This window comes from Takifugu rubripes, chromosome 15 (assembly GCF_901000725.2).
Source record: "Takifugu rubripes chromosome 15, fTakRub1.2, whole genome shotgun sequence".
Classification (NCBI taxonomy): Eukaryota; Metazoa; Chordata; class Actinopteri; order Tetraodontiformes; family Tetraodontidae; genus Takifugu; species Takifugu rubripes.
In genome coordinates, this window is record NC_042299.1 from 14475399 (window position 1) to 14492663 (window position 17265).

The 17265-nt window shown below is 52.7% G+C and overlaps 1 protein-coding gene across 9 annotated transcripts in view; it reads left to right on the forward strand.

The window, feature by feature from the left end:
- Positions 1 to 17265, forward strand: part of nrxn2a (neurexin 2a) — a 77445-nt gene that overhangs the window by 23329 nt on the left and 36851 nt on the right. For 3 of the 9 annotated variants that reach the window (XM_029848095.1, XM_029848099.1, XM_029848097.1), the window contains exons 5-13: positions 1 to 4; positions 2617 to 2918; positions 5317 to 5478; positions 8479 to 8908; positions 10095 to 10478; positions 11221 to 11424; positions 12928 to 12954; positions 16223 to 16342; positions 16414 to 16795. The exon at positions 1 to 4 is cut by the window's left edge. In XM_029848095.1, the coding sequence (XP_029703955.1) occupies positions 1 to 4; positions 2617 to 2918; positions 5317 to 5478; positions 8479 to 8908; positions 10095 to 10478; positions 11221 to 11424; positions 12928 to 12954; positions 16223 to 16342; positions 16414 to 16795 (2015 nt within the window). The remainder of the gene's footprint in view (positions 5 to 2616; positions 2919 to 5316; positions 5479 to 8478; positions 8909 to 10094; positions 10479 to 11220; positions 11425 to 12927; positions 12955 to 16222; positions 16343 to 16413; positions 16796 to 17265) is intronic. The other 6 variants (XM_029848098.1, XM_029848101.1, XM_011611611.2 and 3 more) reach the window with 3 other exon arrangements.

Genomic DNA, 17265 nt, shown 5'->3' on the forward strand with positions numbered 1-17265 from the left:
CCAGGTAATCATCCACGCTCACGGCATCCGCTCGCTTTGGTCAATGACACGGAGTCGCTCAGACAAAACACTGATTGATTTAGGAGGAGTTTCCCATCTTGTCAAAATGAATCTTTGTGTCAATAAATTCAAATGTGAATATTTGTGAATATTTCCCCAGCGTCTGGTGGCGTCGGCCTGTTTACGTTTCTGTTTCTGTTATTTACTGGAACGTATGTGGAAGGCGTGATGCATCCGTCTCATTTGCATGTGCATTATTTCACTAGAACTCAGCAGGGGGTGAAGGTCAGCGTTTCATGGATGAATCACATGGCGCGCACGCTCTATTTATGCTTTGTTGTGAGGTTCTGATAACCACGCCGTGTCGCCATGGTGATCTGTGCCGTATCAAAACACAGACTTGGCTTGTGTGACCCACTCTGACAGTCTAATACACAGCTAACACCCTCACCGGGAAGATTAAACGTGTTTTTGTTTAAATTTTGATGGAGGGGGAAAAAAAAAAATGCTTTGTTCGCGTGAGTGCCCGCTAACGTGACAACTTAATGGGAAACATTCATCTAGATGCTGTTTCCAGCTCAATCAGCGCTGAAAGGAACGGGCCTGTATTGTGCAGATAATTTTATAAAAGCGTCACTCGACGAGGTCCTCCGTGCACCGCCTCCCCCCCCCCCCTTCCGTCGGCGACATCAAAAAGCTGCAGCGGCCGAGGAATCGCGTTGGGTGTCCTCAAATATTTCCACTTTTCCGCGCGATAGCGCTAATATCAAGGTCGTTTACAGCAGTTGAAAAGGCTTAAGTGAATGGTGGGGCGCGATAGCGCCGGTTATTCAGCCGGGATAAAGGGCGAAGCTCGCGGCTCCACGTGTCCCTGCGACTGGAGATTAAGGCCGGGATTCTTTGGGCGCCTGTCTGGGACAAACCGGTCCGTGTGCAGAGTCTTTTAAAAAAGCCGGGAGATGATATTTAATTCAGGCGTCGGCATTAATTGATAGATGGTGTCAACAGAACGATGCGGTTTCGAGTGCTTTCTGCTGCTCCTCCCTCGGGGTGATTAATATTAGCAACCGCGCCTGGAAAACTGCTGCCGCGGCTAATATTTGCTTGAGTGAGAGTCGGAGCGCGCTCCCGGCCTCGCTGAAGGTTAAATCCAACTCCTACCTTTGGGAATCGGTCATTTTTCATCTGGATTTCCAGAAGTAACCCCCCCCAGCTTGACTCCCAGTCAAGAGAACACGCGACGTTGGAGATCGTAAGGTTAAACCCAGAAGCTGCTTCCCCGTGCGCGCCCACGCTCGCTACAGATACGGGGTCTCCGTATTTGAGGGTGCGCGCCTCATCAGAACGCCCCCCCCACCCTCCCCGAGGCCGTTGTTTGTCTCCCTAACCCACCCCACTGTGTGCACGGAAATGGCCCATCTGATGATGCATAATGCAACACAGACAGTGGGCGGAGCTTGCAAAGACAGAGAGCGGCGAGGAGCGGCGAGGAGCGGCGGAGCGAGCAGGCGGTTCTGCTGAGCCGCTGTTTTCTGCCACAGCCTGCAGGAGCCGAACGGCCCGGAAACATCTCCCTGGAGTCAGGGATCCAAAATGCATCCTTCATCACAAGCCGAACGCTGCCGCAGATGGGCTGCCGCCTCTCCGGCCCCCCCACCCCTCTTCCATTGATCCTTCCCAGAAGGCCAAAGCGTCGCTGGCTGCAGTTCATCAGAGAACGTTTGTGGCGCCGAGGGGTGTGATACCGATCCTCCCCGCTGTACGGACTGATCGGAGGAGACGTCTGATAGATGCCACAGCCGCGTCTCTCTGGGATTAAAGCTATTCTTCTTTCACACCCACTCCGTGTTGCCTTCAGGGACGCTGCTGCATCACTTCGGTCTACACTTCATTTCTGCTGCATCACTGGTCGAATACATTTAGACTCAACAACAGCCTCTCTCTCTCTCTCTCTCTATCTATCTATCTATCTATCTATCTATCTATCTATCTATCTATCTATCTATCTATCTATCTATCTATCTATCTATCTATCTATCTATCTATCTATCTATCTATCTATCTATCTATCTATCTATCTAATCTATCCTTGCAAATGTCACCGTAACATAAAAGAAAAGGCCACTTTTATATGCTAATTAGCGCCGGCGAGCTAACGGCTCACCTCCCGACGCCGTTTATTTCTCGACGTCATCGTAAATTCGGCCGTTCTCAGGCTTTCTCGGCCGCGTTGCGTCAGTCTTCGCAGCGGCGCTGAGCGTGGCGTAGGTGGCCTCGGCTGAATCCGCCGTGACCGACTGGATCGTGATGAAGCAGCGCGGCTGCGTTTGTACGCAGGCGGAGGTGATGGGGAGGGGGGGGGGGGGGGGGGGGGGGGAGGGGAAGAGCGTCCCTGTTGACTCCACAGACGCGTCGTTATTACATTCAGTGTTTATTGCTTGATTTGTTGTTTCCCCCTCCCTATGTTCTGTAGAGCTGCCATTTAGCTTGAATTGTTCTCATTATTTTACCAGACTATTATTTCTGTCCATTGAGCATCAGCGAAGTGGTGAAAACACCCTATTTCCAGTGTGCAGCAGACTCCCAGCCACTCAGATGCTTCCTCTCTCCTCACAGGCCAGGAGGAGTCGGTGGCCACCTTCAGAGGCAACGAGTTCTTCAGCTACAACCTGTCCCAGTCCCCGATTCAGAGCAGCGTGGACGAGCTCACGCTGTCCTTCCGCACCCTGCAGAGGAACGGCCTGCTGCTCCACACGGGGAGGTCGGCCGACTACGTCAACCTGTCCCTGCGGAACGGAGCCCTGTGGCTGGTCATCAACCTCGGTTCCGGTGCGTTCGAGGCCCTGGTGGAGCCGACCAGCGGGAAGTTCAACGACAACAACTGGCACGACGTCCGGGTGACCCGCAACCGCCGCCAGGTCTGTCCGAACACCCCGAAGGTTCTGCTGTTAGAATCAGAACCGGGCTTTCAAACTGGGGGGGAAAGTTCCTCCGCAAATTTGGATAAAAGTGACGTACGTTGTGGTGTGGAGGTGTGTTTTCCTGGCCTGCTTCCAAACTCATCCCTGGTCTGCTGGGATGTGTCTCCTCGATGCTATCGAACAGCTGCCTCCCTCCTGCTATTCTTTACTTCACACCCTCCCCTGGAACTCCATTATTTCAGTTTCAGAGTCCATTATATCCTGTATTTGTCTACAGCTCTCCTTCTATCGCACACATTTGTTAGCCAGCGTATTTATGAATGGATGCTAATGTGCTAAATATGCTTTCCTGGCACATTCACTTGAGATGGCAGGTTTTTTGGGGTTTTTTTTGGGCCGGTTCTTACCGCTGTCTGCCAGGAGACGCGGCACATTGTAAAGAACGATGCGCTCGGGCCTTTTTGGGCCGCGCCAGCTCAAACGGAGCCGCTCATTCTCTTCCATCCATCCGCGTAGCAGCTATTAGCGCGTGTGAACGCACAAATGACCTGAGCAAAATCAAGACCGCGGGAAATAAAAAGCAAAAGCTACTTTTGTGTTTAACTCTTCGCGGCTGTTTTAACGGAGCGATCGAGGATCGGAAGCTAACGAGAGAGACAAACATGACGGAGGCAGCAGGTCCGAGGAAAGAAATCCGACGGAGACGTTTGACATTGACGCCAGCTGAGAACACTTGAAGAATCAATACGATGGGATGAGACGGAAGGACACTGGAGACGGCGGTAACAGGGATCAAAGGCCAGGAAAACCAGCAACAAAAGGAAGCGTTTTAGCTCCGTTAGCCTGGTGCGGAGCATTTCAATGTTTCATTGCGTCGCCCAGATATCTCATCTCTTATCTAACCCGCATCTTAATATTCTGTCAAATTGACCTGAATAAAGTTCCGTCCTCCTCCGCATCCGTGTGCTTCCCACGGCTTCCAGAGCAGCCCGACGTGGCGCCGGCAGCCCCGCTTATGATTCCTGTGGAAATTGCTTTCCCCTCAGATAAGTTGCTTTCCCTGACACGTTGACGTGGAGAACGGACGAACTCCCAGAAGTGCGCTGCTGGGAACGCGTTATTTGATCCGGAAGGTGCTTTTCCTAGCTGGAATTCTCCCGCTCTCTATCTCCGCCTCCATCTGGCGTTCACTGGTGCCTATTCTCTCTCCGGCCCCCATCAAGGATGCAGCCACATCTTCCTGGGCTCCAGCTCCACAGCATCATAAATAAATACGTTGTTTTGTCAGTGGGGGGGGGGGGGGGGGGGGGGGGGGGGGGGGGGGGTAAGCTATTACTGGAGCTGATTATTATGGTCTGTGTGGCTGTGATTAATGGCTCTTTTTGCTTGTTCAATAAGCCCCCAGCCCAGGACATGGTGACACCCCCGTAATTAAACATTGATCAGTCTCCATTAGAGGAGCTGATTTTCAGCCAAATTATGAAGATTCATCTCACACATGTTCGTATTCCGGGGGCGTTCCGGATCCAACTTTTCCGGGGTAACAGTTTGTCCCAGAAGAGGAATTCTCCGTGTCCGTTCCAACGGCTGCGCGCGGCCTGAGATACGAACCTTGGGCTGCTCCGGCTGTAACTCACAGTCCCGTCCTGCTCTTGTCTGGACGGCGTCACTGGGAGCCGGACAAAAATCAATGTTCCCTGAGAGAAGAGAAGAGCTGGCAGAATTTAGGGGACCCTGACACCTGAACATTAGCCCGTCGGGTCATTCTGAAATCATTTATTCTCTGATTTCACCACAGCTGAAGCCGGCCAGGCTAACGCAGCTTCTCCATCGTGGTTGCTGCCCTTTAAATAGAGACGCCAGCAGGGACGGTGACGTGAGAGCCACAGTTAGAGCACGCCGCCTATAGGGGGCGTTACTGGGGCAACGCAGCGGGTTCGTCGCTCCACCCCCAAAATGAGCGGCCTTGTGATTAATCAGAACAAGCCACGATTGCACGCGGCGTGTTTTGAAAGGATTCCGACTGTTTCCCACTAAATGGGAGCTGGTTTATTTGTGGAGCTCATTGTCATGGGAACAGGCACTTTTCTCTTATGAACATTTTTTGAAATGTTTTTTTTCCACTTTGTACTGATACAAAAAAAATGGTCGATGAAGAATGTTGTCTACAGAGCAGGTATTGGAATTATTTAGGATATACCTACACACACACACACACACACACACACATACACACACACACATACACATATACATACACACACGGGCACATATAGACAGTTTGCTGTATCAGGAACGAGGAATCAGCCGAGATTCCGAACCTTTTGTTCCAACAGTACGAGGAGCTCCTCGCTCACTTCTCTCCCTGTGCTCTGCTCCCCATCGGCCCCTCTAGGTCACCATCTTGGTGGATGGCATCCTCACCACCACCGGCTACACTCAGGAGGACTACACCATGCTGGGCTCCGATGATCTCTTCTACATAGGGGGCAGCCTGAACACGGCCGACCTGCCGGGCTCACCAGTCAGCAACAACTTCATGGGCTGCCTGAGAGATGTAAGTGCCGATCCGTCCCTGCAGCATCTCCACTGGCAACACTGGGAACCAGCATCCGGCCGGCCTCCTCCCTGCTTTGTATAAGCGCCATGTTGACAACGCTGCTGTAGGATATTTGGAGGAGAGCGTGCTCACCTGAGTGGCAGCGCCGTGCGCAGCGTATTCCTGCGGGGATCCCTGTGAGAACACAGCACTGTAGCCATAAATATGCATGTGAGGCTCCCGATACAGTCGGAGCTCGGATTTCTCTCCCCGCGACCACGTTTTTAAGGGCGCTTCTCTGTGACCCGCACCTGTCACATTAATTATCCCGCGAGCATCCGTCACGTCGGCCGCATTAAAATAGGTCCAGACAAAAGCAGGTTAAATCTCGGATTCGTCCTGATCACACGAGTCTTTTAATGAGACCATCAAGTTCAAACTTTACATATTAGAGATGAGTTCGTTTCTATAGCGATGGAATAAAAGTGACAAATGGGATAAAGTAATCCCTGTGCTGGCGTAATTCTAGTTGACATTTAACATAGTCACGGGATCGTAAATACATTAAGGGGTAGTTAATGAATTAATATTGAACTGTTTCATTGTTTAAAAAAGAAACCAGCATTTACATATTGAAAGAAAACAAAGGTTGAGACAGAAACGTCTCAGTAACGCTGAGATGAGTCTGGACTGAAGCTCCTCGTACCACAGGATGAGCTCTTAAGAGCTGCACGTGTTTTACACGTATATAACCTGGCCAATTCCTGCCATCAGAGGGTGGAAACATCCTTTTAAAACTCACTGCGCTAATAATGAAGGCGAACATGCTAGCAGCTTACCAAATGTCAGTGCTGGCCTGTTAGCATCACACCGATATGTTAGCATCCTCAAAGGTCAGCTAGCATCTTACTGGAATGGAATTAAACATGTACATGAAGGCTACGCAGCACCGTGGTAGCATTTTGAATGTGTCAGCTCACATAGGGACCAGAAACAGTTCGTTTCCTCCTTTGAAGGCTACACAGCCACAATGAGAGTAACTCATTAGATATAGCGCCTCGTGCCATGGATGCAGCTATAAATAGCCCATACAGAGCTGTCACTATATCTGTTCAGTCGTTCCTATTTATTTTAATCAAAACAACCACAAAAGCACAAAGAAAATCATCTTAAACGTCAACAAACAGTGTTCATTAGCGATTAAATGAGCTGCGCGTGCATTCATATACGCGTCATCTCCAGGAGGGTCAGTGAAGGAAATTTGCATATCAAAGTTTGGTCTTGATAATTAATCATCATACTTTTAGCTTAATCCTACAGACTTAATGAAACATTTGTAAAGAATTGTAGTAGAAGAGGAGCAGGAAGGAGCAGCATTAGTCAGTTTTCAAACCTTCTTTGACCTGCGCCGCTTTAATCAGCTGTGTGAATTTGCTCAGATGAGAAGGCAGCTGTTGTTTGCAGCCAAATGATGGTGTCAGTGTTGCTGCCAGTTCTGCAGCCTCTGCTCTGTGGGTGGCGTAGCTGCTGGGGCTGTTTCCCGCCTGCTGCTCCCCTCTATAGACCCAGAGACGCACGCGCCCGCAGGGCGGACGCCACCAGATCAAAGAGGCGGCGAGGTGGTCGTAGCGGATCTGAGTATCGGGGTAGAACTGGGTTCTGTGATGAATAGAAGGAAACCTCGCGTGAATATTCATCAGGATTCGTGTGGGAAACCGGCATTTAAGCACTTCTCTTACACGCTGCCTCCTTTTGTTGCGTGACGAATATCTGCTCTTCCCGGGCGTCGCTTGATAAAAGAGGAGGCCGCCGCTGGGCAGAGGCCATCGGGTTCATCGGCCACGGGGAAAATAATTGCCTCTTCCAGACAAATGCCTCGACTACCGAAACCAAAAAAAGGAGCGAGGACAGATAAATCTGTCTTTGAACTCAACAGCCCTTTGATCTAGCTAGCCAGGGCGCCCCGCGACGCACCTTTTCTGGCTCGTTCTGAAGAACGTGACGTGGAAAACGGCGTCCTCGCCGCCGTCGGGGTCCTCGTTTCCACGCCGCCCTCGTCCTCTGCGAGACATCGAGGCGTTTGCCGGCCCACGTTACAGACAGCCGTCTGAATCGGGGAAATAGCACTCCACTTCCTGTCCTTGAGCTCAGAGGTCACTGCCTGCCTATTTGTGGCCATACGTGCTGCTCGTGCTGTGCACGGCGCCCGTATATAACCGCTAACTCCCCTCATTAGCCGCGGCCATCTTCCTCTCCATAAACTGCCTGTTAGTCCCATATCTGGACGGTCAGTTTCCCAATTTCTCTGCTTAATTAGTCACACTGAGGCGGTGCAACGTGTGATAGTGGCTCAAATTGCCTGTTAGCCGAGCGCAGTATCGTGTGTCACCTCCGGCGGCGGCTGGTTCCAAAGTAGCGTAGCAGATAATGGCGAGCTGTGGGTGGCTCGGAACCGCCACCGGACCAGACAGGGGTTGTTGTTTCATGCTTCATTACAGTGAAAATCCAGTTGGAAGATTGTGGAGGGAAAACAAACAGCATAAACAGGAAGCGGAATAATGCAGAACGATTCCAGCATCTTTATGAGATTATTGTTTGAAGGCTTCACTCCTGAAAATGGGCCTTTTTTCCTCCCGGTCGACGGTGTAAACACCTGATTCTCTCCCGTCGTGGGTGATTCCCGGGATGTGAATCGGAGATCGCTCCACCGCCGGGCCTATTTTGTGGTCCTGAGTGAGTCAGCGAAGATAAAACCCTTTTATTTCCAGTCTAATCTGACGTCGGGGTTCGTACCGACGTCTCCAGCCGGCTTTCATAAGGGAAGGGGACGAAACGGCCACGGGAATCATTCAGGGTTTTTTTGTTTTGTGCGTGCGACGGCGGATAACAGATTTTAAAGGTGAAGCGCCGGAGCAGCCGTCTGCTGAAACGACTCCACGCTTCCTTGATGAGTAATATTCAACCTTTGTGCCGGATTTATTGCCGGAATCTGACCGCAGCCCCTCTCCCATTTATTAGTTGGTCTACAGGAATAATGAGTTCAGACTGGAGCTGTCGCGGCTGGCGGAACAGCGAGACCCTAAGATCAGTATCCATGGCGACCTGATATTCAGCTGTGAGAGCGTGGAGGCCCTGGAGCCGGTCACCTTCGACACTCCGGCGGCCTTCCTGACGCTGCCCAGGTGGAACACGAAGAAGACGGGCACCATCTCCTTTGACTTCCGCACCACGGAGCCCAGCGGCCTGCTGCTGTTCAGCCACGGCCGCCAGCAGGGGGCGCCGCCCGACAAGAAGCAGAGGGCCGACTTCTTCGCCGTGGAGCTGATGGACGGGTTCCTGTATCTGGTCATGGACATGGGCTCCGGGAGCGTCAAGATGAAGGCCGGGAACGCGAGGCTGGACGACGGCGAGTGGTGCCACGTGGACTTCCAGAGGAACGGGCGCAACGGTAAACTGGCGGCCATCTTTGTTTTAGCTGCCTTAGAGGCTGAAAAGGGTTCAGAAGTGTGTGAGGCCGACGGCAGGTCGGCATCAGGACGCAGCTGAGAATTCTGGCGTCCGGGTTAAAGACACGCCCACCCGAAGGAGCCCCGCCGCCACCTGAGAAGATCTGGCACCAAAGAGCAGCTCTGGGCTTTAAGGATAACAGGAAAAACACTTCCAGACATGAATCTCTGCCTGTCTGTCTGTCTGTCTGCCTTCCTTCCTGTCTGTCTGTCTGTCTTCCTTCCTGTCTGTCTGTCTGCCTGCCTTCCTTCCTGTTTGCCTGCCTGCCTGCTTGCTGCCTTCCTGTCTGTCTGTCTGCCTGTCTGTCTGCCTTCCTTCCTGTTTGCCTGCCTGCCTGCTTGCTGCCTGTCTGTCTGTCTGTCTGCCTTCCTTCCTGTCTGTCTGTCTGTCTGTCTGCTTGCCTGTCTGTCTGTCTGCCTTCCTTCCTGTCTGTCTGTCTGCCTGCCTTCCTGTCTGTCTGTCTGCCTGTCTGTCTGCCTTCCTTCCTGTCTGTCTGTCTGTCTTCTTGCCTGTCTGTCTGTCTGCCTTCCTTCCTGTCTGTCTGTCTGTCTGTCTGCCTGTCTGTCTGCCTTCCTTCCTGTCTGTCTGTCTGCCTTCCTTCCTGTCTGTCTGTCTGTCTGCCTGCCTGCCTGCCTGTCTGTCTGTCTGCCTGCCTTCCTGCTTGCCTGTCTGTCTGCCTTCCTTCCTGTCTGTCTGTCTGTCTGTCTGCCTGCCTGCCTGCCTGCCTGCCTGCCTGCCTGCTTGCCTGTCTGTCTGCCTGCCTGCCTGCTTGCCTGTCTGTCTGCCTTCCTTCCTGTCTGTCTGTCTGCCTTCCTTCCTGCCTGCCTGTCTGTCTGTCTGCCTTCCTTCCTGCCTGTCTGTCTGTCTGCCTGCCTGTCTGTCCAGACAGAGATTATTTATTCGTAATGTAGAGGAACTTTTGCCTTTAGCTCGTGTGTTTCAGTAAAGATTTCCGGTGCTTCCGTAATCTCGAAGCAAGAGCCCGTTTCAGTCCTGCACCTGCACAAACACACATGAGCGTGCACGCACGCAGGCACGCACACACACACACACACACCCCTTTTCTCCGGCACACTTGCACTCCAAACATTGTGTTATGGGATGTTGACTCACCTCCTGCCCTGCAGGCTTCATCTCCATCAACGGCCAGAGTTCTGCTTTCTCTGCCAACGAAGGCAGCGAGATCCTGGACCTGGACGGCGACATGTACCTGGGGGGTCTGCCCGAGGACCGCCACGCCCTGGTGCTGCCCCCAGAGGTCTGGACGGCGTCGCTCGGCCTCGGCTACGTGGGCTGCGTGCGGGACCTCTTCATCGACGGCCAGAGCCGGAACCTGTGGAGGCTGGCGGAGGTCCAGAGCTCCGCGGGCGTCAGCGGCTTCTGCACCAGGGAGACCCACGTGCGCTGCGCCCGGGACACGTGCGCCAACGGCGGACACTGCAGGGAGGGTTGGAACCGCCACATCTGCGACTGCGGCGGGATGGGCTTCCTGGGCCCCAGCTGCGAGAAAGGTGAGCGGGACCGCGGCCCGGCCCACGCCGGAGGCTAAGCGACGCTAATATGCTGCTGCAGAGCTTTTAACACTCTCCAGTCTGTGTTTTATTTATTAACCTGCCTTTGGAGCGGCCGGCCAGCGCCTGCATCCCAAATCCATCACACCTCCCTGCAGCGTTTATTACTCTGGAATCACTGGGATATCAGCTCCGCTAACAAATGTTTTGATTCCCATCAAGCCATTCATGAGGAGAGGTTTTTCGTGGGTCCGTTAATGAATTGTCAGCATCCCCAGGTTGGCAGAACTCCGAGTGTTTCATCAGAGATTCCGAGCCGCGCTGATTTCGCCCTGAATGGCTCCGCATTAGCCGTGCAGATGCTTTCCTCACCGAGAGGCCAAATTATGCAGATCCGCTGGCACCTAATAGCGTGAGGATATAGGAGAATCCTCTTTGTATTGCACTGTGAGATGTATAAATCCTTTCTGGAAATTTGACGCCGGCTGTGCTCCGGTTCGTGCGCTCCGGCTCGTGCGCTCCGGCTCGTGCGCTCCGGCTCGTGCGCTCCGGGCCTTTTCTGCCATCTGCTGCGGCTGATGGAAACTGCAATCTCACGCGGCACCTGAGAGGCTGTGAGGTGTTCTGGAACGATAAGAGGAGAATTTAGCTCTCGCGCTCCAAATGCCAATTTTTAAATTAATATTGTGACCCCGCCTCCCCCTCCCCGGGGGCGTGCGCTCTCTCCCCCCCGTGTCCGCAGACGCCACCGCGGTGAGCTACGACGGCAGCATGTATCTGAAGGTGGTCCTGCCCAGGACGATGCACACGGAGGCCGAGGACGTGTCCCTCCGCTTCATGTCCCAGAGGGCCTTCGGGCTGCTGGTGGCCACCACCTCGCAGCAGTCGGCGGACACGCTGCGCCTGGAGCTGGACGGCGGCCGCGTCAAGCTCACAGTCAACCTGGGTAATGCTGCGACTGGGGACGGAGGCCACCAGTTCCTCCACTGGGGACGTCTCACCGTAGTCCTGCCTCAGGCCCCTCCACCTCCATCTCCATACACGCCGCCTGCAGTCGCCCGACTCTGCGATTGAATCTAGCAGGAGTCACAAATACATCAATCGACCAATAAGGAGACAGAAATAGACCATTTAGAAAGAACACAGGCCAAATCCCCAAAGCAGGAACCAGTTTCTGGAGCGTTACGCTTCCCTGGTCGTTGGAGCGGCTGCAGGTGTGCCCATTCTGGCCCTCTCCTCTGTCTCTCGCTCTCTCTCTCAGTTCATCCCGTGGTCAGGTCCCATCTGACCGTCTCGGCTCTCTCAGCCCTTCAACGACGTGTCTGCAGTTCAAGGAGAAGGCAGTCAGAGACCAGATCCGCCATTAGACGCCGACACCGCCGCTTAGCTCGCTCGCGCCGCAGACGGGAGCCGACGCCGTTCCCTCCCATCACATTCGCTGGCCCTGTTCGCTTCAGAGGCGCTTCACTGAGCAGTGACGGGCGCGCACACACACACGCACACACACGCACACACACGCACACACACACACACACACACACACACACACACACACACACACTCTGGTCTCTGGCTGTCTGCATCCACTGCTCTGTGTTGGTTGACAACTTGAGAGCACACCTCTGCCACATGCCACGCTGTGGTGACGGGAAGTCATTAGTTTCCTTTCGCCTGGTGACAAGCGAGCGGATCCGCTGTGATTCCTCAACCCGGTTTCAGACCCAGATCGCCGGAGCGTCACGCCAGGGCTTTTTTCTTTCTTTCTTTCTCCTTCCCCTCACCACAGATCACTGCGGCTGCAGGTTGTGCAAACCACTCTTTCCCTCTGAAGCGGGTTGTGAAGCGTTCATCAGCAGGAGGGGCTTTAAAGTGCGGGGCTTTGTCCGTAGAGGGGCCGTTTCCACCAGAAATGCCCCCGATCCAAATGACAAACAATGGCGCCTTTAGATTAGACTGCGCAGTATTGATCCGCTCCGTAGAATTCAATAAAGTGTGTTCATCCAATTAGCCTGTGTGCCAATTATCCCGAATGCACCATTGCTTAAGAAAAACAAACTCCCCTTGTTTTTAAATTCCGCCGTTCGACAGTAGAAGGTTTGCCAGGCGTTAGGATGGTTGTTACCTGACCTCTGATGTGCTGTGTACAGGGAAAGCTAAAAATGTTACTGCTACCACTACTGGTGGAACCACAGCCATGATCAATAATTCCCAGCTTGGATCTGGGCTGCTTGGGCTCATGCCGAGGTCTCCGCTCAGCCCGCCGCAGGGGGAAAGTGGCGGTTTCGACTCTCAAGTCTGTCCCCGGATGGTGGGCTCTGAAAAAGCACTGAAATGTCTGCAGAATGTACTTTGAAGGATGTTTAATGTTCTCCTCTTTTCTGCTGTTCTCTCTCTCTCTCTCTCCCTCCCCCCTTTTTTGATCTCACCATCTCACTCTCTCTCTCACCAGATTGTATCAGGATAGACTGTAATCTCAGTAAGTGTCTCCTCCATGTTTATTTTCTGTAACCTGATTTAGCGAGCGTGCACTGTGGTGTAATCTCAGCCCCGCTGCTCCGCTCCTCGTATGAAACACGGGATAATTGATTTATTCGGGGGGGCTACAGTTCTCCCGCTGTACTCTTGCGTACACACGCGCGGCTTCGGATCTTTAAATTCACACGCAGGGATGTGCATCTGCTTAGCTAATGAAGCTAAACTCGGCAGCCAATTGTTCATTATAGCACAAACCTGCGAGCAGTCAGTAGGAATTTGTGCTGACCGGAGCGGAGAAAACGTTGATATCCCTCAGAATATAGAAGTTTGGGCATTATCGGGTCAACAGATGAGCATGTTCTAATGTTATCGACATGGTAGACCTTCAAAACCTGCTTATGTGGAGTGGAATCTCCTCTCAACACCATTAATTCTTCCCATATCTAGGATTTCAGTAGTGGGGGCGCCCGGAAGCAGGGCTCCTTTAAAATGGAGTAAAATGCTTTCATAAAGACGTAAGATGAGGACATCCATCATTTTCATGCAGAATTTAAATGAGCAAATCCAAATGAAGGCCGGGCAGATGGATGCCAGAGGCAGATCTCCGCCTGCATCTTCCCGTCGTGGCCTTTTCCATTTGGAGAGGCTGCACGGTGTTGATTCTAATTCATAATGTAGCATCCCCCACGCCCGACGGCGAGAGAGAGGCGGTTTAAGTTTCGGACCAGACTGCGGCGCTGTGAGAAATAGATAAAAGATATGGATCGTGGAATGCAGAGGGGGATGTCGGGCTTACTGGAGTGCTGGGAGAATCACAATTATAGGAATTATCCGGAATGTTTGAAGGGAGCGGCAGCAGTGTCGCGTTTGAACATTTGGATCTCGGTGACGTTCGCATCTGTTGATCTTGATTCTGTTGGAGTCATAAATCATAAATTGCTTCCTCTTAGTCGTTATCATTCATGCCACGTTTTGTTGTAGCTGGATTTTCAAGGTGGGTGTGTCAGGTGGTGTGGATGACTTGGAGTCATGAACGTGTTAGAAAAGAATTTAAAGTCTGTTGATGGGGCATAGCAACAAAAGCATACTTGAATTGCTGTGAGAACAACACATCGAATATTTTTAAAATGGTTTGTTTAGAGTTCTGGGGACAAAAGAATCCGCTCCAGACACCTGCAGTCGAAATGGTCGTTTTCGCCAGCAGATGGCGCCATATCACCACCCATCCGGCGCCTGCAGAACTCTGCACGCACAATTAACATTCCATTAACATTTATCCTGCGTGTATGCTACACCACTGACCTCTGGAAAGCTTAATACGACGCATGCAAAGATGGATGGTGTGTTAACGGGTTTTATGACAACGAGGCCAAAATTAAAACGGCGAGAATCATCTGGCCAAATGATTTAAGGGGCGATCATCACTTAGTGAGCGCGGTCACTGGGGAAAATTGGAGCTCGCACTGGGAATTTTCAGTATCCTTGTTCTCGTGAATTTAATGGATCATTTTACCACATTAAGGATGCTGAATTTCAAGGTGAGAGATGTGGGGGGGGGGCGGCTTACTTCTGAGAGAATCAAAAGAAATGGCCCATTTGGAGCAGCTGCTTGGAAGCTGTTTGGTGGGAGGGTCACACTTGTAGGAACAAATGTTGCTGCAGTGCTCCTGATTAACACCCCGGGATCGGGAGCATCACGCTTCCCCCTTTGGAAATTCTGCATTTGTTGGAGGAATTTGCGAAATCACCATGAACTGCTTTGATTTCACTGGCGCAGATCCGCGCTGCGCCTTTGAAGTCCCCCAGTTGTTGGAAAATATTAATCGAATTCAATTTAAGACGTGAATCGAACTGGCCAAAATAAGCAGCGCGCGCGTGCGCCCGCACGTGCGCGCTGTGAAAGGAGCCTGCATTTCAAAGGCTTTACTGTCAGATATCCGTGTGCCCGTGGATCCTGTACACATCCTCCATTTTACCTCCCTCCGCAGGCTTCAACACTGATCACTATCAGAGAGCGAAACAAAGCCGCACGCACGCGTCCGTAAACGCCTGTGGAATGTAAATACTGTAAAAGTGTAAAGGCCTATAGCCTCCGTCGCCATGGCGCTGCAGCATCCTAGTGGACTGCAGGCCTGGTCGTTGCTTCCAACAGATCAGATTGGTTCTGATGCACCTGATATCACTGTGATAGTCGTATCAATAATCATTAAGGGAGCCGTCCATCCTTCAGCACGGCTGATGGGTCTTCTCCCTTCGTAGTCCATCCAAAACTTCACCTTTATTGCTTCCGACTTTTACCAATCATCCTAATTACCGTCAAGTATCTTGTGAAATTGTGCTGCTGTGCCATTCAAAAGCCCTCTCGTGCGATAGAGTAGCAGATAACACGGCGGTGTTTGCATTATAGAGGGGAAGCTTCCCTTTGAGGCGAACGGCCGTTATTATGCAGCACAATCCTGTTTTATTTACAGCATCTCGCCTCTAATTCCTCTGCGTCCGTGAGCGGAGAGGTAAATCTGTCCTCTCCACCGACTGACATAATTCCAAGGAACCTTTTGTTTGTTCATTATCTTATTAAATATGTCAGGAAGAGAAGGCGCAGGCCTCGCCGTGATTGATCCGCCCGGCGCGTGCGTCCAATATTAAGCAGGTGGTTGATGGTGGGGAACAGGCAGCGCGCTGGAACGACACTTGAGATGCAGTCTCCGGTTGCACTTTTATTTCCCCGAGGATGGAAACAGCGAAGTGCTCGGAAACCCGTTGATGTGTTCCATTTACTGCCCTCTGTACGTCCCCTGTAATTCTCCCGCACCCTGAGCTCAATTAGACAGACAAACCCCTGAAGGCCCAGTCAGCTTAGGCAAGGCATGGCCAATTAGCTTCCCAAGCGATGTCAGAACTCCTTTGAACTGCGGCGTCGGCCTGTTGCCGGCCGCTGATTCGGAACGACGCCGCTGCAGTGGCGCCTTCTGCATTGTGACCTATTTTGGGGCCGAGTGTGGCGCAGAGGTTCTTGAATTCAAAGGTAGACTGGAGCCCGGGCCCCGGCGTAATCCTACATATTCAGCTTAGGAAGGAGACAGCCGCTAATGCGCCCCGGGAAGCTCATGGCCGTCCGGATTCCTGCCGACGGAATGAAAGATGACGGCGGGCGTGCGTCGCAATACGTGTGTGATTGATCCTGAGCCGAGAGGCCCCGGACGGCTTTGAGGTGCGGATGCTGAGCGGGCGCGGCGTGATTGTCACTTGATCCTTTTACCTCCTCCCAGGCAAGGGCCCCGAGATCCTGCTGGTGGGCGAGAAGCTGAATGACAACGAGTGGCACGCCGTGAAAGTGGTGCGGCGCGGGAAGAATCTGCAGCTTTCCGTGGACAACGTGACGGTGGAAGGTGAGTCTCGGCCCGGGGGGACGCCTACAGAGGAGCCGCGGCGGCTAAAATGGCGCGTTTTGCTCCCGCAGGCCACATGTCCGGCGCCCACACCCGGCTGGAGTTCAACAACGTGGAGACCGGGATCATGACGGAGCGGCGCTTCATCTCGGTGGTGCCGTCCAACTTCATCGGCCACTTGCAGGCGCTGTCTGTCAACGGCATGCTGTTCTTGGACCAGTGCAAGAACGGGGACATCTCCTACTGCGAGCTGAACGCACGCTTCGGCATGCGGCACATCGTGGCCAATCCCGTGACGTTCCTGACTCAAGCCAGCTACTTGGCCTTCTCCACCCTGCAGGCCTACGCCTCCATGCACCTCTTCTTCCAGTTCAAGACCACCAGTCCTGACGGCCTGATCCTGTACAACTCCGGGGACGGCAGTGACTTCATCGTGGTGGAGCTGGTCAAAGGGTAGGTGGCGACCCGCACGCGCCGCTCACACCGTCAAACGCCATCGCGTGGGTCCACGCACGCCACAGGTGCACGTGATGCGTCCTCATAAACAGGGCAGATTGGAATTAACCCCAGATGGGAAATTAGATTGTCCCAGAACAAGAAAGTTGCAATGTTGACTCTATAAAAAAGGAGCAGGAACGGTGTGTGTGTGTGCGTGTGTGTGTGTGTGTGTGTGTGTGTGTGTGTGTGTGTGTGTGTGTGTGTGTGTGTGTGTGTGCGTGCGCGCAATAGTGCTGATTCAGTCCAGTTCTAATCAGGCACAGAAAGGTCCGATGGCGCTGGGGAGGAACGGCCTCCTGCATCCTCAGTAGGATTTAAATAAACTGGAATGTTTTCCAAGTCACTGACAACACGTTTAAAGCAGGTCCGCGGTTCTGGTCCGCGGTTCTGGTCCGTTTTTGGTAGTAAAGTAAGTCCAAGTGACG